The 23,262-nt window shown below is 32.1% G+C and overlaps 1 protein-coding gene across 1 annotated transcript in view; it reads right to left on the bottom strand.

The window, feature by feature from the left end:
* LOC139514247 (transmembrane protein 87A-like) overlaps nucleotides 1-23,262 on the bottom strand; it is a 37,307-nt gene that overhangs the window by 6,725 nt on the left and 7,320 nt on the right. Inside the window, exons 5-16 of the mRNA XM_071303135.1 lie at nucleotides 18,987-19,037; nucleotides 17,880-17,924; nucleotides 14,642-14,689; nucleotides 14,062-14,082; nucleotides 10,376-10,460; nucleotides 9,350-9,411; nucleotides 8,796-8,916; nucleotides 8,227-8,289; nucleotides 4,355-4,454; nucleotides 3,651-3,744; nucleotides 2,938-3,014; nucleotides 2,250-2,359 (exon numbers count right to left, since the gene is read on the bottom strand). Of these exons, the coding sequence (XP_071159236.1) occupies nucleotides 2,250-2,359; nucleotides 2,938-3,014; nucleotides 3,651-3,744; nucleotides 4,355-4,454; nucleotides 8,227-8,289; nucleotides 8,796-8,916; nucleotides 9,350-9,411; nucleotides 10,376-10,460; nucleotides 14,062-14,082; nucleotides 14,642-14,689; nucleotides 17,880-17,924; nucleotides 18,987-19,037 (877 nt within the window). The remainder of the gene's footprint in view (nucleotides 1-2,249; nucleotides 2,360-2,937; nucleotides 3,015-3,650; nucleotides 3,745-4,354; nucleotides 4,455-8,226; nucleotides 8,290-8,795; nucleotides 8,917-9,349; nucleotides 9,412-10,375; nucleotides 10,461-14,061; nucleotides 14,083-14,641; nucleotides 14,690-17,879; nucleotides 17,925-18,986; nucleotides 19,038-23,262) is intronic.

The raw sequence follows: 23,262 nt of genomic DNA, 5'->3' as shown, positions 1-23,262 counted from the left end.
CGTATATATTTCCTTTAAAAAAAGATTGTGAATAAAACTAGAGGCTCTAAAGAGCCTGTGTCGCTCACCTTGGTCTATGTGCATATTAAACAAAGGACACAAATGGATTCATGACAAAATTGTATTTTGGTGATGGTGATGTGTTTGAAGTTCTTACTTTACTGAACGATTTTGCTTCTTACAATTATATCTATAATGAACTTTGCCCATTAGTAACAGAAGACTATATTTGGTAAAAATTTACATAAATTTACCAAATTAATGAAAATTGTTAAAAATTGACTATAAAGGGCAATAACTCCTTAAGGGGTCAATTGACCATTTAGGTCATGTTGACTTATTTGTAGATCTTACTTTGCTGAACATTATTGCTGTTTACAGTTTATCGCTATCTATAATAGTATTCAAGATAACCAAAAACGGCAAAACTTCTTTAAAAATTACCAATTGGAGGGCAGCAACCCAACAACCAGTTGTCCAATTCATCTGAAAAATTCAGAGCAGATAGATATTGACTTGATTAACAATTTAACTTCTTGTCAGATTTGCTCTAGATGCTTTGGTTTCATAGTTATAAGCCAAAAACTGCATTTTACCCCTATGTTCTATTTTTAGCCGTGGCGGCCATCTTGGTTGAATGGCCAGGTCATCGGACACATTTTTCAAACTAGATACCCCAAAGATGATTGTGGCCTAGTAGTTTCAGTGGAGATTTTGTAAAAGATTACTTAGATTTATGAAAAATGGTTAAAGATTGACTATAAAGGGCAATAACTCCTAAAGGGGTCAACTGACCATTTTGGTCATGTTGACTTATTTGTAGATCTTACTTTGCTGAACATTATTGCTGTTTACAATTTATCTCTATCTATAATAATATTCAAGATAATAACCAAAAACAGCAAAATTTCCTCAAAATTACCAATTCAGGGGCAGCAACCCAACAACCGATTGACCGATTCATCTGAAAATTTCAGGGCAGATAGATCTTGACCTGATAAACATTTTTATCCCATGTCAGATTTCCTCAAAATGCTTTGGTTTTTGAGTTATAAGCCAAAAACTGCATTTTACCCCTATGTTCTATTTTTAGCGGTGGCGGCCATCTTGGTTGGTTGACCAGGTCACGCCACACATTTTTTAAACTAGATACCCCAAAGATGATTGTGGCCAAGTTTGAATTAATTTGGCCCAGTAGTTTCAGAGGAGAAGATTTTTGTAAAAGATTACTTTAATTTACGAAAAATGGTTAAAAATTGACTATAAAGGGCAATAACTCCTAAACGGGTCAACTGACCATTTTGGTCATGTTGACTTATTTGTAGATCTTACTTTGCTGAACATTATTGCTGTTTACAGTTTATCTCTATCTATAATAATATTCAAGATAATAACCAAAAACAGCAAAATTTCCTCAAAATTACCAATTCAGGGGCAGTAACCCAACAACCGATTGACCGATTCATCTGAAAATTTCAGGGCAGATAGATCTTGACCTGATAAACATTTTTACCCCATGTCAGATTTGCTCTAAATGCTTTGGTTTCTGAGTTATAAGCCAAAAACTGCATTTTACCCCTATGTTCTATTTTTAGCCGTGGCGGCCATCTTGGTTGGTTGACCGGGTCACGCCACACATTTTTTAAACTAGATACCCCAATGATGATTGTGGCCAAGTTTGGTTTGATTTGGCCCAGTAGTTTCAGAGGAGAAGATTTTTGTAAAAGTTAACGACGACGGACGCCGGACGACGACGACGGACGCCGGACGCAAAGTGATGGGAATAGCTCACTTGGCCCTTCGGGCCAGGTGAGCTAAAAACTATGGAGAAAATTCAATTAAATACTTCAATGTTCATAACTGCTTTCTTTCAATCTCAAAATGTATTGATCTGACAATAATTTAATTTTGGATGTAACACATCTTCTGATTGGCTGACGTTGTTTTGTTTATCAGCTCATAGACATAATTTTGACATGTGACTGTGACGTCATCATCATTTTTTCATGGTTTATTCCGGTTTAAAATGGAATTTAGAATTAAATTATAAGATATGACTAAGATTTTTTCTGTTTATTTGAAATAACATGAAAAATATCAGTGTGCACCACATTTTTTAGGTTATTTCTTCATAGACAGAAAAAAATAGTACAGTCATTCCTTAAGTAAAATAAACAACAAATTAAAACTTTCTTTTTATTATCCGATACGTAATTTTTCTCTGTATTAAAACAAATTGATTTACTTACATAAAACTGCAAATATAAGAAGATTAGTAAAATGTCTGTACAAAGATAATTTTACTACATTTCTTCTCAATCTTAAAGTTCTAGTGGTTTGGACTAAACTTGAGAATATCTGAGGTTTGTCAAGGTAATATGTTCTATTGTCAATTAAAACCAGATTGTCATGTTATATACAACATAAGTGTTTTTGTATCATTTGCATTGCATAAAATCTAACAAATGAGAAATTTAAGCAAACAAATGCAGCTTCTCTGCTTGTATTTGCATAGTGATAATACAAATTAGCCTAAGCATTTTACAACAATGATCTGCAAAATAATACTCCAGAAATTCATTTTCACTTCCCTATGCTCTTTTTATGTTATAAATCCTGTCTAATATGAACATTTCGAAGGAAAATAAATTCTTATCATACTGTTTGTCTGAAGACGTTACACATCTTTTTTGGTACAGTTATACATTTCAATTACAATCTGTCTTTGAAATAAAGATAATATGATTCTTTTTGCTAGTATCTGAAAAACTAATTCACTTAAAAATAGTGTAAAGCAACTACATTTATTTAGTAAATTCATTAAAGGTTTGACAGTGATAGAAATAATCAACTTAACAAATAAGAAGTCAGTCAAAGATTGCCTGATCTTTTCTCACAAATGTTTCCCTACATGTACAGTACAATAAAAAGGATATCCACCAGCAAATAACAGCATCTACTACCGCCAGGGGAATATTGAGGATCAGTAATGTGGAATTGTTAACTTGATTTGGCTGTAAAGATACAAATAGTTAAACAAATAATTAACTTAGAGCAATATGTCTGACAGGCTATCCAACTAAAGGCATAAATATTTAAATTTGTTTAAAAAAAACTCTAAAAACTGCATTAAATATTTCTAATTTCATTATAAAAGTTTCTTTGAAACAAATTTTATTATAAATAAGTTCTGGTTTTAATCAGCACACAGAGAAGTATTGTTCTGGCATAGTTAATACATGATTTAGAAAAAAATAATGCAGATATGAGTTTTGTTTTTGGTAATTGATTTTCAAGGTCCTTGCACGTTGAAATGGAATATTCCTATCTGCACAATGTCCATGAAAAAAAATGTCAAAAAATTGGGATAAAAACTCTTTTTTGGCATTAAAATTAGAAAAATCATATCATACCATGTGTACTAAGTTTCAAGTTGTTCAGACTTCAAAAACTACCTTGACCAAAAACTTCAGCTTTTAACAGATGGAAAAACTACCGAAGGGACAAACAGACGAATGGATGCACAGACCAGAAAACATAATGCCCCTCTACTATCAGAGGTGGGGCATAAAAAAGATTTTTGTGGTTATAAGGTTTTGACACAAAAATTGACCATTTATGTCCCCTGTTTATTGTATGTGTTTACTTACATTTAATGCTCTATAGCAACCTTCAATGGAACTGCTGATAAAATAAAGACCACCAACAAACAGAACTTTGTGAAAAGCTGCTCCAAGTCTTGGTCTGAAAAAAATAATCACCCCTTATAAAAATGTATTTCTGTATTATGAATCAAATAACACTTATAAATGAATAAATAAATCATAAATGGCTTATAAGTATTGACATGTATGAACCTTTTATATCTATGGATAAATTTGGATGAAATTAAGTCTATGCTTAATCTTATTGCAAGGAAATAAAAACTTTCACCTAAATCACTTTGATTTTACAAAGCAATTTGAATTTTAGCAAAGGGAACTATCCAATTAAAACAAGATACTGTCAGAGTGACATCAAAAACTGGATTTTCCTGCAGAAACCCTGAACAGTTGAGCAACATTTAAGCTTCAAACAGCTCTGAATTTGTATTGTGATTGACTATTTGACACTGCATAGGTTTGTGACACAAAATGAATGTGGTCAAAGGACTGAAAAATTTGAAATTGGACATCTACCTTCTATGGTCCAATATCCAAAATCTAAGTACATTGTTAGTATATCAAAGAAACCCGAGAAACTTCACCTTTGGAAATCAATCATTCAAAAAACCCAACTATACTCGCTTTAACAGATCTCTTGTGAAAGATTTTTACATACTATGACAATGGTTAAATTATAGGTTTTTACTTACTTCACTATACCAAATCCCAGACTGACAATGATCACTAACATTCTAGCCAATGCTCTTTTCACACAGGAAACTAACTCAGCAAATACTATAGCACCAGGAACTGGAAAGTATAATTATTTTGCTGATTTATTATCATTCAGTTACATATAATATTGTGGCATCGAAACATTAATAACACTTTTTGGTATTACATGCAAGATCAATGTAAGTCTTATTGAAACATAACTATAATTTCAAATTGTAAAACAAAACCAGGTGCTCCGCAGGGCGCAGCTTTATACGACCGCAGAGGTCGAACCCTGAACAGTTGGGGCAAGTATGGACAAAACATTCAAGCGTGATACAGCTCTGAATTTGGATTGTGATCAAATTTTTGACATTACATGGTGTTTTTTTTACACAAAACAAATGTCAAGATTTTACAAATCAATTAAAGATTTCTTCTTCAAACTTTTTAAATCTAAAATTAAATAGTTGATCATGACACAGCATAGGTTTCTGACACAGAACAAATGTGGTCTAATGAACTTAAAAGTTTTTTTTTGCCTTTGAGCAATTCACTATGCTGTTGAATATTAATCCTCTCAAAAAAATGTTTGAAGAAATTTTCTTTTTATTTATGAAATCTGAAATGAGAAAAATTTAACCCCCCCCCCCCCTTTTTTTTCACATCCCTGTTTCCCTTTTTCCAAAACTGATATCAATTCAAATTTCTAATGGAGTTTGCAACAATAACTACTCTTTTAAATACATCATAAAATATTAAAATGTAAAATAAAGTGCTTGTTATCACTGAATGGTAAAGATTGGTTGGTAGTAAAAGTGAATATACATTGTTTATTGTATAAAACAATAAAAAAAACTTCATCAGCAACATTTTATATTGGCAAATTTCCAATGAAGTTATTTACATAAAGTTATTGGCAAATAAAAATAGAAAATGACATCATAGTCATGTCTGGCAAATGTCCAACATACATTATCTAAAAACATTTTAGATAAGATAAGGAAAAAAAGCTTCATCAGCAACATTTTATATTGGCAAATTTCCAATGAAGTCATTTACATAAAGTTATTGGCAAATAAAAATAGAAAATGACATCATAGTCATGTCTGGCAAATTTCCAACATATATTATCAACTACTATTCTATACAAAGAAAGATAACTCCAATTGAAAATTAATTGCTATTACACAATATTGTGCAATTAGATATTTCTTGCTATTGTGCAATACTGTGCAATTGAAAATTTCTTGCTATTGCACAATATTTCATATGGAATCCTGATTTGGACCAACTTGAAAACTGGGCCCATAATCAAAAATCAAAGTACATATTTAGATAAAGCATATCAAATAAGCCCAAGAATTTAATTTTTGTTAAAATCAAACTTAGTTTAATTTTGGACCCTTTGGACCTTAATGTAGACCAATTTGAAAACTGGACCAAAAATTAAGAATCTACATACACAGTTAGATTTTGCATATCAAAGAACCCATTTATTCAATTTTTGATGAAATCAAACAAAGTTTAATTTTAGACCCCCATTTGGACCAACTTGAAAACTAGGCCAATAATTAAAAATCTAAGTACATTTTTAAATTCAGCATATCAAAGAACCCCAAGGATTCAATTTTTGTTAAAATCAAACTAAGTTTAATTTTGGACCCTTTGGACCTTAATGTAGACCAATTTGAAAACGGGACCAAAAGTTAAGAATCTACATACATAGTTAGATTCGGCATATCAAAGAACCCCAATTATTCAATTTTTGATGAAATCACACAAAGTTCAATTTTGGACCCTTTGGGCCCCTTATTCCTAAACTGTTAGGACCAAAACTCCCAAAATCAATACCAACCTTCCTTTTGTGGTCATAAACATTGTGTTTAAATTTCATTGATTTCTATTTACTTAAACTAAAGTTATTGTGCGAAAACCTAGAATAATGCTTATTTGGGCCCTTTTTTGGCCCCTAATTCCTAAACTGTTGGAACCAAAACTCCCAAAATCAATCCCAACCTTTCTTTTGTGGTCATAAACCTTGTGTCAAAATTTCATAGATTTCTATTAACTTAAACTAAAGTTATAGTGTGAAAACCAAGAAAATGCTTATTTGGGCCCTTTTCAGGGCTCACGCTACCAGGCGACTTGGGCGAAGAAGTCGCCTTCCCGACCGTCACTTCGCTTTCCCCGACCCCCAAAAGCGAAAACAAGTCGCCCTGTTCTTGACGACAGTCGCTTTCAGTCGCTTCCGTCATCGGACATTTTCAATTTTTACCAAGTTGATGAAACATCAATTTTTTACTGATAATTAAAGAAATTCAGACATAAACGATTCATTATCTTTAGAAAAAAGGTTGAAGCATTGTCTTCGCACTGTGTAGCAGGTTATTTGATAAAAATACAACTTTTTATCACTTCGTGCATAATTTTTTTCCAACTTGCGCAAGTTCCGGTGCTTGTTACTCGAAAAAGTATATCAACCTAAATTTCGGCGGCAAAATAAGTTTGTTACTTCATTTAAACGTGATAAAAGTTGCCTCCAGTAAATGTTTAATCCATTTATTGCATTAAAACCGTCATGTTCCTTTCCAAATAACTTGTCAAACATCGTTTATTTTTGTAAATTTTCTTGCATTCGTCCGCCATTGACCGATTTCTAAACTACGGATTTGAACCGGACCAGCTATGACCGAAATCCGTACTTTTACCATAATTACTACGGACGCACGGATGGAACAGCTGACAGAAGAATATTGATCCCAAAGGGAAAAATTACGCATTCCACACACATTAAGAGACTTTTGGTTACATCTAATTCATTGGTGTATATAATTCCCTATATTTTTTATGGATTGTTTCAAACTATTGATTAAAGTTGCTTAACTCTGAAACTATTATACTAATATCAATATATTATGGCCCAGCTTAATAACTTTTATATTTTTTTTATGAGAAACACTGAATTTCATACACAAGATAATTTTTAATTAAATTGTAATTGATATATTACAATTTCTTTACATTTTTTAAAATAATTTTTTTTTTTTAGTGCTAGATATTTAGTTGGTAGGTTCTCACAGTAAAACTTAAACAACTTTTAATTTCAAATGTTAATTTAATTGTAATTTTTAACTCATATGAATTGAACAACATAAAAAGAACATTATTTACATATGGCCCTTTATACTATTGTAAAATCCAAACATTGTAGCGCACCGCGCGAATGAGCACTTCTCTTTCAAATCTCACCACTTCTCCCTATCAGTTTCAAAAAGAGAAGTCACTTCTCCCTATAATTCCTAAGTAGTGTGAGCCCTGCCTTTTTGGCCCCTAATTCCTAAAATGTTGGGACCAAAACTCCCATAATCAATACCAACCTTCCTTTTGTGGTCATAAACCTTGTGTTAAAATTTCATAGATTTCCATTCACTTTTACTAAAGTTAGAGTGCGAAAACTAAAAGTATTCGGACGCCGGACGACGACGACGACGACGACGACGCCGACGCCAACGTGATAGCAATATACGACGAAAAATTTTTCAAATTTTGCGGTCGTATAAAAATCATTTAAAAGGGCATTAGCTGACAGCCTATTATACCTTAAAATTGTATTATAACAGAAGCTGACCTGTAAAATGTACTGACAAATGGTGAAACAACCTAGTTTTGATACTTTTTCTTGAATTTTTTTGAACAGGTTAGATACCTCAAAAATAATAATAACCTATGCTTATGCTTTAAGATAGAAATGTTTGTCCCAGTCATAAACTTAAATTAAGATATAAAACAAAAAATCAAGTTACTTGTAAAAGGGACATCTCACAGTATTGTAAGATGGATACAACCTATCTATATTACAACCTACCTGACTTTCCTGTACTGGAAACACTCTGATATTCTCCATAGAACACAGCTTTTTCTAACATTCCTGTAAAGGTCAAATCAATAATATAAATTGAGTAAAATTGAATACATTGTTTCAAAAGGAAATTCTAGAAATGAATAAAATTAAAATCAAAATGAATAGAACATAACAGTGTACTTTGCTTTTAAATGCATGATGGTTAATATAAATTTCCATCCTCTTCTAACAATCTATTCCCTTTGCAAACAGTTATCCGTTTCCACATATTTTTCATGCTTCACAGTAATGACAGTATGTTGTCTCTAACATATACCAAATAATTGATGTCATCCTCATATAAAATAAGGCCACACCAATAAAGCTATATGCTGTCTTTAATGGTACATAATTCATATAATTTCCTATTGTTTCTTTAGGAAGAAAATTAATTTTCCAGAACTTTTTTTCAAAGATGTCTTTAACAAGGTAGAATGTTGATAAAGCATTATATGGCCAGTAAAAATATACTCATTATAGGGGCACAAAAAAATATCATCAGTTTAAGTATATGTCTTATGATAATTTATTACCTAATAATATAACACCACCAACCCAAAACTGAATTCTTAGTAAATCTCTCCAGCTACAAGCCAATAGTACCAGCCACACCAGTCCATACATGATGTACACTATACCCATTACACCATAGAACTGTAAAAGAAAGAAAGCATTTGGTAAAAGATATCAACCATAAGTATAGGAAGTTACTAAATATTGGTATAGAATGTGCAAATAGGAAAAGAATACATGTTGTTTTTCAATTACATATCTGTCAATCATAAAATTGAGAATGGAAATGGGGAATGTGACAAAGAGACAACAACCCGACCATAGAAAAAAACAACAGCAGAAGGTCACCAACAGGTCTTCAATGTAGCGAGAAATTCCTGCACCCGGAGGCGTCCTATTCAGTTTATTTTGTTGACATCTTTAACATCATGTATATTTTCGCCTATTCAGTAAAAAATTATCCACAGTGAAAATTTAACCTGCCTGTTCTGTCATCAAATCTTGAAATAAATCTGATGTGAAAAAAAATAAATAACGATATACGGTACTTGCAGAACTCATCTATCAAACTTACAATAAGAAGGGGCCAGTCTACTGCTGAAATATACTGGTGTTTCCCTTCCATCTTAATTACAACTGAAATAAAACAAAATACATAAGCTTTGGTAATTGCTAACATATTGTGAAAAAATATAATCTATAAGCTGTATCAAAGTATTGTTTTACCGCATAATGACTAGTAGTCAATGCCATTTTCTATTATCATGAGCTATATATTAAATATCAAATGTTAAAAGCAGAACTTTAAGGTTGAACTCTTTAAAGGTATAGTGTACATCGAAAATAATGATACCTGTACCAAGATGTTTCTATTGAGAAATATACATTTTAATACCAAGAAACCATTTTCAATTCTCTTCATAAAATTTAAATAGACAACTTTCGAGTTTAAGGCATTTCTGTCAAAAAACTTTGGTTTTAGTGAACATCATTCGTAGGTTTAAGGGCATCCTCACTTCCGTTCCCACGTTGAGTGAGTGGTTGGAAAACTATATATAATTATTGCACGAATTATTCGGCAAATTGAATACTCATAATTTACGATCATAATGCTGTCATTAGGGCACTGTGATTAAGTACCTACATATCAACCATTATTTCTAGTTTATCCTGCACAATGACGATCAATTATTAGACGCTTGATGAATGTTAATTGTGCAGGGATATAGGCGATCCCCTCTACCTGATAAATGACGTCATAAAGGTGCGCATAATTGAGGAGTTTTTTCCGGTGACGGACAAACTAGAAAGCGGTCTATTGATCTGACATAAAAAAAGAGTATGGTTTAGTTCTAATTCAAACACCACAATAATCTTTAATAATTTACATATATATTATAGTATGATACTAAGTAAGACACTATCTTAAAAAGTTACCTTTAATCAATTTTATATTATAAAAAGTTGTCTGCATTTTTGAATCGTGATGAAAATCTCCCTGTACATTACTCAAAACAAATGTGTATTACACACAACAGAATATTTGCATTGTCTTTTTCTCACCCTGATTATTGGTTGTAACTTTGAGATCTTTACTCACCATCAATATCAAATTTTTCTTTACTTTCCACTTGCAGTATAAATATGTATGGTCCATCTCGCCATGTATCAAGTAAAGGGGATTTCTAAAACAACATTCAAAATCAAAATTTAATTGATTAAAATTTTAAACATGATACTATGAATTGGGATTCCGTGCAACGATATTTAACATGTAAATGACCATTTCAAATGATATTCCATTAAATAACCCTGTAAACTTTATACAGATTACAATAATTTAACCAGATGCTCCACAGGGCACAGCTTTATACCATCACAGAGTTCGAACCCTGAACATTGGGGCAAGTATGGACACAACATTCAAGCTTGATACAGCTCTGAATTTGGATTGTGATTAAATAGTTGACACAACACAGGTTTCTGACACATAATGAATGTGGTCTAACAACTTAAACTTAACCAGATGCTCCGCAGGGCGTAGCTTTATACGACCGCAGAGGTTGAACCCTGAACGGTTGGGGCAAGTATGGACACAACATTCAAGCTGGATTCAGCTCTAAATTTGGATTGTGATTAAATAGTTGACACAGCATAGGTTTCTGACACAGAATGAATGTGTTCTAATGAACTTAAATTTTTTGTTTTCTCTTAGAGCAATTCACTATGCTGTTGAATATTAATCCTCTCAAAACATGAATGTGTACTATCGTAGGTGGGGCATAAAAATGTTTGAAGAAATTTTCTTTTTTATTTATGAAATTTCAAATGAGAAAAATTGAACCCAATTTTTTTAATCACATCCCCCTTTCCCTTATTCCAAAACTAATCTCAATTAAAATTTCTAATGGAGTTTGCAACAATAACTACTCATTTAAATACATCATAAAATATTAAGATGTAAAAAAAACTGCTTGTTATCACTGAATGTTATTTATTATAATTTATCAGTTGGTAGTAAAAAGTGAATATACATTGTATATTGTATATAACAAAGATTTAAGTTGATTCTGGACAAAGAAAGATAACTCCAATTAAAAAAAAATCTTGCTATTGCACAATATTTTGCAATTAGATATTTCTTGCTTACTATTCTGGACAAAGAAAGATAACTCTAATTAAAAAAAAATTTGCTATTTCACAATATTGTGCAATTAGATATTTCTTGCCATTGCGCAATACTGTGCAATTGAAAAGACTTGCTATTGCACAACACTTAATATAATAATTTTAGATCCTGATTTGGACCAACTTGAAAACTGGGCCCATAATAAAAAATCTAAGTACATTTTTGGATTCAGCATATCAAAGAACCCCAAGATTTCAATTTTTGTTGAAATCAGACTAAGTTTAATTTTGGACCCTTTGGACTTTAGTGTAGACCAATTTGAAAACAGGACCAAAAATGAAGAATCTACATACACAGTTAGATTTGGTATATCAAAGAACCCCATTTATTCAATTTTTGATGAAATCAAACAAAGTTTAATTTTGGACCCCGATTTGGACCAACTTGAAAACTGGGCCAATAATCAAGAATCTAAGTACATTTTTAGATTCAGCATATCAAAGAACCTAACTGATTTATTTTTTGTCAAAATCAAACTAAGTTTAATTTTGGACCCTTTGGACCTTAATGTAGACCAATTTGAAAACGGGACCAAAAGTTAAGAATCTACATACACAGTCATGACAGTTAGATTCGGCATATCAAAGAACCCCAATTATTCAATTTTGATGAAATCAAACAAAGTTTAATTTTGGACCCTTTGGGCCCCTTATTCTGTTGGGACCAAAACTCCCAAAGTCAATACCAACCTTCCTTTTATGGTCATAAACCTTGTGTTTAAATTTCATAGATTTCTATTTACTTATACTAACGTTATGGTGCGAAAACCAAGAAAAATGCTTATTTGGGTCCCTTTTTGGCCCCTAATTCCTAAACTGTTGGGACCTAAACTCCCAAAATCAATACCAACCTTCCTTTTGTAGTCATTAACATTGTGTTTAAATTTCATTGATTTCTATTTACTTAAACTAAAGTTATTGTGCGAAAACCAAGAATAATGCTTATTTGGGCCCTTTTTTGGCCCCTTATTCCTAAACTGTTGAAACCTAAACTCCCAAAATCAATCCCAACCGTTCTTTTGTGGTCATAAACCTTGTGTCAAAATTTCATAGATTTCTATTAACTTAAACTAAAGTTATAGTGCGAAAACCAAGAAAATGCTTATTTGGGCCCTTTTTGGCCCCTAATTCCTAAAATGTTGGGACCAAAACTCCCAAAATCAATACCAACCTTCCTTTTGTGGTCATAAACCTTGTGTTAAAATTTCATAGATTTCCATTCACTTTTACTAAAGTTAGAGTGCGAAAACTAAAAGTATTCGGACGCCGGACGACGACGACGACGCCGACGTGATAGCAATATACGACGAAAAATTTTTCAAATTTTGCGGTCGTATAAAAACTTAAAATTTTAAATTGGACATTACCTTTTATGGTCCAATATCCAAAATCTAAATTTATACATGGTTAGATTCAGCATATCAAAGAACCCCAAGAATTCAATTTTTGATGAAATCAAATAAAGTTCAATATTGGACCCTTTAGACCTCAATGTGGACAAATCTAATAACCGGGCCAAACATCAAAAATCTAAATACATGGTTAAATTAAGCATGTATCAAAGAACCCCATATATACAATTTTTGTTGAAATCAAACAAAGTTTAATTTTGGACCACGATTTGGACCAACTTGAAAACTGGGCCCATAATAAAAATTATATGTACATGTTTAGATTTAGCATATCAAAGAACCCCAAGGATTCAACTTTTGTTGAAATCAAACAAAGTTTAATTTTGGACAACGATTTGGACCAACTTGAAAACTGGGCCCATAATAAAAAATCTAAGTACATGTTTAGATTCAGCATATCAAAAAACCCCAAGAATTCAATTTTTTAACTCCCCAAATCAATCCAAACCTCCCTTTTGTGTTCATAAACCTTGTGTTTAAATTTCATTGATTTCTATTTACTTATACTAAAGTTATTGTGCGAAAACCAAGAATAATGCTTATTTGGGCCCTTTTTTGGCCCCTAATTCCCAAACTGTTGGGACCAAAACTCCCAAAATCAATCCCAACCTTCCTTTAGTGGTAATAAACCTCGTGTCAAAATTTCATAGATTTATATTCACTTAAACTAAAGTTATAGAGTGAAAACCAAAAGTCTTTGGACGACGACGAAGCAGAAGATGATGACGACGCCAACGTGATACCAATATAGGACCAAAACATTTTCAATTTTTGTGGTCGTATAAAAACTGTCAGCAATGTACAGATTGTTTTTTTGGTATTAATATGAATCTAAAATCAGTGTATTTGAAATCATTATGAAAACAACTGTGGATTCATTCTTATTTGTGGTGTATTTTTTTTTTGGGGGGGAGGTGGCTATTGCGGGGAAAGGGTTCATTAATTTTTAAAGCAAAGTTTTCTATAGGATTGTATAAAGATTTCTTTACATTTAAAAACACTACAATCTCTAAAATATTCACAGATACTATACATGTAAATGATTCAATACTAAACTGGCTTTCAATGATTAATTAAAGTTTGGCTGATTTCTATTTAGCTTCATAGGTGTTGTGGTAAAGTAGAGTCTACATATAGAAAATTTCTATGTACAACAATGTGTCAAATAAAATGACATCATAATTACCTTGGTATGTTCTGGTCGAACCTGAAAATATACATTGGATATTAGAAATTACTACCATAAATAAAAGACAATATAGCTGGAAACATCAATAAGAAAGCAACCCAAAAACAATATAAATTCAACTTGCTCATCAATAGTCTTGAATCTAGACAGTTGTAAGTGATTCAACAGAAAATACTAGAAATGAATATGCATCCTTTATCAAGAACCTTGCATTAAATATACAAATAAAGTGGGTCCTAGTAATTGTCAATCATATAATGTCTTACTTAATGAATTATTGAGGTATAGCATGAAACCATGGACTGTTCAAAATGACAGTTATCATGTAAACATGAATGGTATCAAAATAAGTGACTACTGACAGTATTAGCATGATTAGTGAGGTGACTATTTTAAGGAGATATACATATAGAGAAAATGTTTCGATGGGATTCAAAATAACCTTCAATCCAAGGTTGCCCCTGATGTTAAGTAATAATTTATTGTTTTAATGAATTAACCAAACAAGCTAACACTCAACACCTATATCATTATCAACAAGAATAATATATATATCAAATTGCTCAATCAAACTCACCCCTGTAGCAGGTGCTTTGCTGGGTGACTGCTTTGTTGTTGCTAGTGTCTACAATAGAATGATAAAAACCCTTACATTTATTTCTATCACTATACTATGCTGAAAAAAATTTGGTACAAACCTAAACATTTTCATTTTCAATCATGTTATTTCAATTTAAAATATACAATTAACATATATAATAAGCTTTAAAAATAGTTTTCGTTGGTTTTGAGTGAATCACTGTCAAGAGAGGTGGGGACTTCTTACAATTTGAACCAAAAGTAAAGACACATATTTATAACATTAACAAACCAGATGCTCCACAGGGCGCAGCTTTATACAACCGCAGCCCTCGAACCCTAAACAGTTGGGGCAAGTTACGTATGGGCACAACATTCAAGCTTGATACAGCTCTGAATTTGGATTGTGATTAAATAGTTGACAAAGCATAGTTTTCTGACACAGAATGAATGTGGTCTAATGAACTTAAATTTTTTTTTTGCTTTTGAGCAATATACTAAGCTGTTGGATATTAATCCCCTCAAAAATAAATTAATGAAAAAATTTTCTTTTTAATTTCTGAAATCTGAAATGAGAAAAATTGTTATACCCCCCCCCAAAAAAATTATTTTTTTTCACCACCCACTTTCCCATTTTCCAAAATCCAGTATTCTCAATTCAAATTTCTAATGGAGTTTGCAACAATAACTACTCATTTAAATACATGTACATCATAAAATATTAAAGTATAAAATGACTTAGTCATGGTTAAAATTAATATTAATTAATAGTAACTTCTAAAAATAATTTCACAGCTAATCATCTCAAGACAATAATCGTTTCTTAATACATAATTTTCAAGCAGTGTAAGGGAGGTAATCAAACATATATTATTCTTTAAATGGAATTGGATTACCTCTCTAACACTGCTTTTATATTGTCAAAATTGTCCTTTAAATAGAAAAACCCTTGTTTTCCCCCCTTTTTTGCCCCTAACTGCTAAATGATCGAGCCATAACCTCCAATAACCATCTCTTTGTAGTACAGGGATCACACTACTTCAGAATCATAGAGAGAAGTGACATCTCTTTTCAAAACTGATAGGGAGAAGTGGTGAGATTTGAAAGAGAAGTGCTCCTTCACATGCTGCTCTACAATGTTTGGATTTTACTAAAGGGTCATATGTTAATAATGTTCTTTTTATAGTGTTCAATTCACATCTGAGTGTACAATTAAAGTAACTGTTCAAATTCAAAGTTGTTTAAGTTTAGGTTCTTGTGAGAAACTACCAATAAAATATCTAGCACTAAAAAGATTTTTTTTTTATGTCAAAAAGTTAAAGAAATTATAATATATCACTTACAATTTGATTAAAATATGAAATTCATTGTTTCTCCTCAAGAGAAATGAGTTTCATTGTTTCTCATCAAAAGAAATGAGTTTCATTGTTTCTCATCAAAAGATATACAAAAAGTTAAGCTGGGCCATAATATATTGATATTTATAGTATAATAGTCTCAGAGTTAACTTGCAACTTAGATCAATATTTTGAAACAATCCATATGAATTATATGGAATTATACATGTATACACCAATCAATTAGATGTAACAAAAAGTCTGTTAATGCGTATGGAATGCGTAATTTTTCCTTTTGAGATCAATATTCTTCTGTCAGATGTTCCATTCATGCGTCCGTAGTTATTATTTAAAAATACAGATTTTGGTCATAGGTGGTCTGTTTCTGATCCGTAGTACGAAACGGTCAATGGCGGACGAATGCATGAAAATTTACCAAAATAAACGATGTTTGACAAGCTATTTGGAAAGGAACATTACGTTTTTAATGCAATAAATGGATTAAACATTTCCCGGAGGCAACTTTTATCACGTTTAAATAAATCAAACTTATTTTGCTGCCGAAAGTTAGGTTGATGTACATTTTTGGGTAAAATGCACTGGAAGTGCACGAAGTGATAAAAAGTTGTCTTTTTATTTAATAACCTGCTACACATTGTAAAGACAATGCTTCAACCTCTTTTCTTAGAAAATGAATTGTTTTTGTCTGCTTTTTTTTAATTATCAATAAAAAGCTGATGTTTCATCAACTTGGTAAAAATTGAAAATGTCCTATGACAAAAGCGACTGAAAGCGAGTATCAGAAACAACAGGGCGACTTGTTTTCGCTTTTGGGGGTCGGGGAAAGCGAAGTGACGGTCAGGAAAGCAACTTTTCGCACTAGTCGCCTGCTAGCGTGAGCCCTGTAGTATGGAAACTTGTGGAATAATTCAGAGAGATTTATACACTAAAACACAAGTTATTGACTGGAAACTACAAAAATGCTTATTTGGGCCCCTATTTTGGCCCCTCATTCTTCAACCTTTGGGACTATAACCCCAAAAATCAATCCCAACCTTCCTTTTGTGGTTATAAAAATTGTGTTAAAATTTTATTGATTCCTTTTTACTTATATTCTGGAAACAATGCGTCTTCGTAAAGGTACTTCTAACACTGATAACAGTGGACAATCGGATATATCCAATCAAGATAGTTCAATTCGATAATGAGTTTCATCTTAATAAATTCAATGATTCAGGAGTAACTATCTAAGAATCTGTTTCTCTAATAATTATTAAATAAATTTTGATAAACAAAATGCCCCTTTCAAATTTCTGATTTCTACGTAAAAATAACTAGAAAATAGTTCATGAGGGCTTTCAGTTTCCCATACATGCATTTTAAAGTAAAATCAATACATTCTTAGGTCATTGTTCAGTTACTTCATTTCCCCCACTGCCGCGTAGTAAATCATTCATAAAAGGCATGCAACGCAGAAGAAGGATTGGAACAGCCCAAACAAATCATGACATTGCTAACAACGGACATATGCATATGTATTTGAATTTACCCATGGGTGTGTACTCAAAGCGTTTGAAGAACGTCATAATAGAGTATAAAGTTATAAATTTCGCTAACACTTGTTAGCACACTTTGATTAATCCAGAGATAAATAATCCAATGATAAAGAACCTTTAAAAGTTTTAACTTGGCCGATCATCCAATGAGATCATCAGTAACATCATGTTGATTAAATTTTTTACATAATTTTTCCAGAAAGGGTTAAATTGCCAAAGAATTAGAGAAAAACATATATAATTCCAAGTTTATAGTACAACCAGATAAAGTTCCTGTATGACAATAGTTCTATTCATAGATTGAATATATTCCTCATATCCTCAAAGGAATATCTATACTTACAGTTGGAACAGCAGAAGTTTTTCCTGTATCCCGCTTATTTCTATTCTAAAATTGACCCAAAAACATATTTAATTATGATGAGAAAAAACAAAAAACAGAAAAACATAATGCATTAATTAAATCTATCAAAATAAAAAAATATTACCCACATTAAAATAATTTATAATATGAACAAATTGAAGCTAATCCTATTACAGTTAAATCAACATTAATGATGTTGACGAGGTGATGTGTTTACAGGATTTGTCTTGTCAATGTTCCCTCTTTGGACTTACTTGGATTCACCTACTATTTTTTTTCATCATATTTCTCCACTTAATATAACATGAAATGTTCAAATAATGTTCATTTTTTTGTAAGAAGCATTACTTTACAAATGCAAATGGTTGAACGCCTAGGGTTAAATTACAGACCTTTTTTTTTATGAGTTAGATAAAATTACACAAAATAGATTAAGAACTTCCTAGTGCTGTCAAGCTTCTGACCAAATATCAAGTTGATCTGTCTATTAGAGGAGGTGCTTGAAAAAACATAACGAGCATTTGGACAAACAAGGTGATTACTTATTACTTATATTCTATTATTCTTATATTAAAAGATAATGCTCAAAGATCTTATTCCAACATCAGGGTTCTCACTAAGGCGAGTCCATGAGTCCTGGACTCTGACATGAAAATGTGTCTCAACTCATCATTTTCAAAACTGGTGTCAGAGTCCAAAGATGCATCAAGATTGGAATACTTTGTATATTACTACACATACACATGTAACATCATTGTCATCAGACATTGTATAGCAAAAGTTTAATATATAGTAATCTAAATTCAATGTCATTACATATTTTGTCATACGACTCAAATGATAAATTATATTGCAATAAAATATTTTTTTCTTACTGTTGGACTCACCATGGCAAAAAATGACGAGTCCCTGGACTTGCCTTAAAAATCCTTAGTGAGAACCCTGAACATTTATGTGAGATAATGATCATAAATATGTTGCTATACTATATTAGAAAATTCTCATCGTTGAAATAGAAATCCAAATGCACTGTTCATTCACTAGACCTCTTTACTGTTTTCTGTTTATAATCTATATAATACTTACTTGGGGATACTTTTGCATTGACTTTCCTGTCATTTCATCCTTTCTGTGGTCCTAAAATAGATCAATTCTTTAAATATGTTAAATTGACACAACTTCTACAATTTGAGTGCACACACTGCCTCGCCTTCTTCACTTATGATTGAATAAAATTGAGAATGGAAATGGGGAATGTGTCAAAGAGACAACAACCCGACCAAATAAAAAACAACAGCAGAGGGTCACCAACAGGTCTTCAATGTAGCGAGAAATTCCCGCACCCGGAGGCGTCCCTCAGCTGGCCCCTGAACAAATATATACTAGTCCAGTGATAATGAACGCCATACTAATTTCCAAATTGTACACAAGAAACTAAAATTAAAATAATACAAGACTAAGAAGTGCCAGAGGCTCCTGACTTTGGACAGGCGCAAAAATGTGGCGGGGTTAAACATGTTTGTGAGATCTCAACCCTCCCCCTATACCTCTAACCAATGTAGAAAAGTAAACGCATAACAATATGCACATTAAAATTCAGTTCAAGAGAAGTTCTGATGTCAGAAGATGTAACCAAAGAAAATAAACAAAATGACAATAATACATAAATAACAACAGACTACTAGCAGTTAACTGACATGCCAGCTCCAGACTTCAATTAAACTGACTGAAAGATTATGATTTCATCATATGAACATCAGGCACAATCCTTCCCGTTAGGGGTTTAGTATCATACCATCATAACATATATGAGAAGAACATAACCTGTGTCATGCCAACAACTGTTTTTAGAATAAATGTGTTTAGTTCCGATGCAAAGACCTTATCAGGGACTCAATATTAACGCCAAAATATGCAATCTTTAATGACTTGACAACAGTATCGTAATTATATCCCTTCTTAATAAGTCTATTCAAAGGTTTTGTAAGTTTCTGAGGTGAATACTGACACCTTTGTGCTTTATAAAGAATATTTCCATAAAAAATTGGATGTGAAATACCTGAACGTATTAGAAGTCTGCATGTTGAGCTATATTTACGAATGATGTCTTTATACCGATGATAAAATTTAGTAAATGTTTTGACTAGTTTGTGATATCGAAAACCCTGGTGTAATATTTTTTCAGTAATACATAAATTTCTCTCGTTAAAATCTAAAACATTGTTACATACACGAGCGAATGGTACAAGTTGAGATATATAAACACCGTAAGATGGTGACAAGGGAACGTCACCATCTAAAAACGGATAATTAACGATAGGAAATGACAAGAGTGCACACACTGAAATGTCTCGCCTTCTATACTAATCATTGATATTATGTTGATAGTCCTAAGTATAAAGCTTTATTACAACTGTCTCATAAACTTAACATTAACCAAGATAACTAAACAAAGACCAATGAACCATGAAAATGAGGTCAAGGTCAGATGAACCATGCCAGGCAGACATGTACAGCTAACAATGCTTCTATACAACATATATAGTTGACCTATTACTTATAGTTTAAGAAAAATAGACCAAAACACAAAAACTTAACACTGTGCAATGAACCGTGAAAATGAGGTCACAGTCAAAAGAAACCTGCGCTACTGACATAAAAATCATAAAATATTTCCATACACCAAATATAGTTGACCTATGGCATTTAGTATTAGATAAAAAGACCAAAACTCAAAAACTTAACTTTGACCACTGAACCATGCAAATGAGGTCAAGGTCTCATGACATCTGCCCGCTAGACATGTACACCTTACAATCATTCCATACAACAAATATAGTAGACCTATTGCATATAGTATGAAAAAAACAGACCAAAACACAAAAATTTAACTATAACCACTGAACCATGAAAAAGAGGTCAAGGTCACATGACATCTGCCTGCTAGACATGTACACCTTACAATCATTCCATACAACAAATATAGTAGACCTATTGCATATAGTATGAAAAAAACCCAGACCAAAACACAAAAATTTAACTATAACCACTGAACCATGAAAATGAGGTCAAGGTCAGATGACACCTGCCAGTTGGACATGTACACCTTACAGTCCTTCCATACACCGAATATACTAGCCCTATTGCTTATAGTATCTGAGATATGGACTTGACCACCAAAACTTAACCTTGTTCACTGATCCATGAAATGAGGTCGAGGTCAAGTGAAAACTGTCTGACAGACATGAGGACCTTACAAGGTACGCACATATCAAATATAGTTATCCTATTACTTATAATAAGAGAGAATTCAACATTACAAAAAATCTGAACTTTTTTTTCAAGTGGTCACTGAACCATGAAAATGAGGTCAAGGACATTGGACATGTGACTGACGGAAACTTCGTAACATGAGGCATCTATATACAAAGTATGAAGCATCCAGGTCTTCCACCTTCTAAAATATAAAGCTTTTAAGAAGTGAGCTAACATCACCGCAGCCCTTTTATCATAAATTTTAGTATTCAGCTTTCCATTAGTGATATAGATATCAAGATCGAGAAAAGGGCAGTGGTCATTGTTAGTATTAGCTTTATTTAAAGTACAAATGTAAGTTCAACAGGATAAATTTCGTTAATATAAATACTGAAGTCGTCATTATTGAGAGCCAAAATATCATCCAAATATCTAAAAGTATTATTAAATTTGTTTATCAGAAGTTGTTTCAATGGGTCTTTGCTTATTTTTGTCATAAATTGTAACTTATAACAATACAAAAACAGGTCGGCAATAAGTGGTGCACAGTTAGTCCCCATTGGAATTTCGATAATCTGATGAATGTTTGTATTCTGAAGGTTTTACATAAACTTTAATAAAATGACTAATTGTTCTATGAAAACAAAATCAAGGTCAAATGAACCATATCAGCTAGTCAAGTACATCTTACAATCATGTTGTATATCAAAATTTCTCAAGTCCTATCGCTTACAGTACATGAAAAATATGATCAAACCACAACTTGTAAATAAGTAAGATAGAGCTATTTTATACAGCTTTCCTAAACCTAAAAACCTACAACCCTGGAAAACAGGCAGAAAGTAGAGTTTTGAACCAAAAAAACCATCCCGTATTTCTATTATATTTAGGCTTTAGAACAGAAAGCGCATTCATCAAGAACCGAATTATTCAAATCAGATATGTAAAACTTTAGGGTAAATTTACCTTTTTTCAGTTTGTTTTTCCATTGAAGTTCAAAATATCATATGTTATATTTGTTATGTTTTGAAAAGAAAGCTTTTGCATAAATAGTCAAATTGTTTTCTACCTTATCATTGTTTTAGCTATGAAACAGGTCAACACATTCTAAATTGAAATTTCATCTAGAAAAGGGTCCATTTTAGAGCTATTTCAAACCTATAACCATGTGCAGCTTTATAAGACTGCAGAAGTCGAAACCCTGAACAGTTGGGGCAAGTATGGACACAACATTCAAGCTTCATACAGCTCTGAATTTGGATTGTGATTAAATAGTTGACACAACAAAGGTTTCTGACACAGAATGAATGTGGTCTTAGAACTTAAAATTAAAAACTTTTAAATTTGACATGTACCTACTATGGTCCAATATCCAAAATCAAAATACATGGTTAGATTCAGCATATCAAAGAATTCAATTTTTGAAGAAATCTAATAAAGTAAAATTTTGGACCCTTTTGGACCCTAATTCCTAAACTGTTGGGACCAAAACTCCCAAAATCGATCCCAACCTTCCTTTTGTGGTTATTAACCTTGTGTTAAAATGTCATAGATTTCTATTCACTTATAATAAAGTTGTAGAGCGAAAACCAAGAATATTGCTTATTTGGGCCTTTGTTTAGGGCCCTTACACATGTTTTTCCTAAACTCTTCGGACCAAAACTCCAAAAATCAATCCTAACCTTCCAATTGTGGTCATTAACCTTGTGTTAGCATTTCATAGATTTCTATTCACTTACACTTAAGTTATTGTGCGAAAACCAAGAAAAATGCTATTTGGGCCCTTTTTTGGCCCTGATTCCTAAACTATTGGGACCATAACCCCAAAAATCAAACCCAACCTTCCTTTAGTGGTAATGAACCTTTTGTTAAAAGTTTATAGAGATCCATTCACTAAAACTAAAGTTATTGTCTGGAAACTAAATGTGTCTTGGGACAATGACGACAACATCATACCATTGTAATGTGTAACCGGGCGGGGACGTTTAGATATTTTTATCCTCGGGTTCGTACCAGTTTCCTGGGATTTGAAAAGCAATTCAAAAGTTCTAAAGTCAATAAAAAGTTTACACTATCACTATCAAATATGAAACAAATTATATACTAT

Source organism: Mytilus edulis, chromosome 3 (assembly GCF_963676685.1).
Source record: "Mytilus edulis chromosome 3, xbMytEdul2.2, whole genome shotgun sequence".
Classification (NCBI taxonomy): domain Eukaryota; kingdom Metazoa; phylum Mollusca; class Bivalvia; order Mytilida; family Mytilidae; genus Mytilus; species Mytilus edulis.
This window is presented reverse-complemented; position numbering and strand designations above follow the sequence as displayed.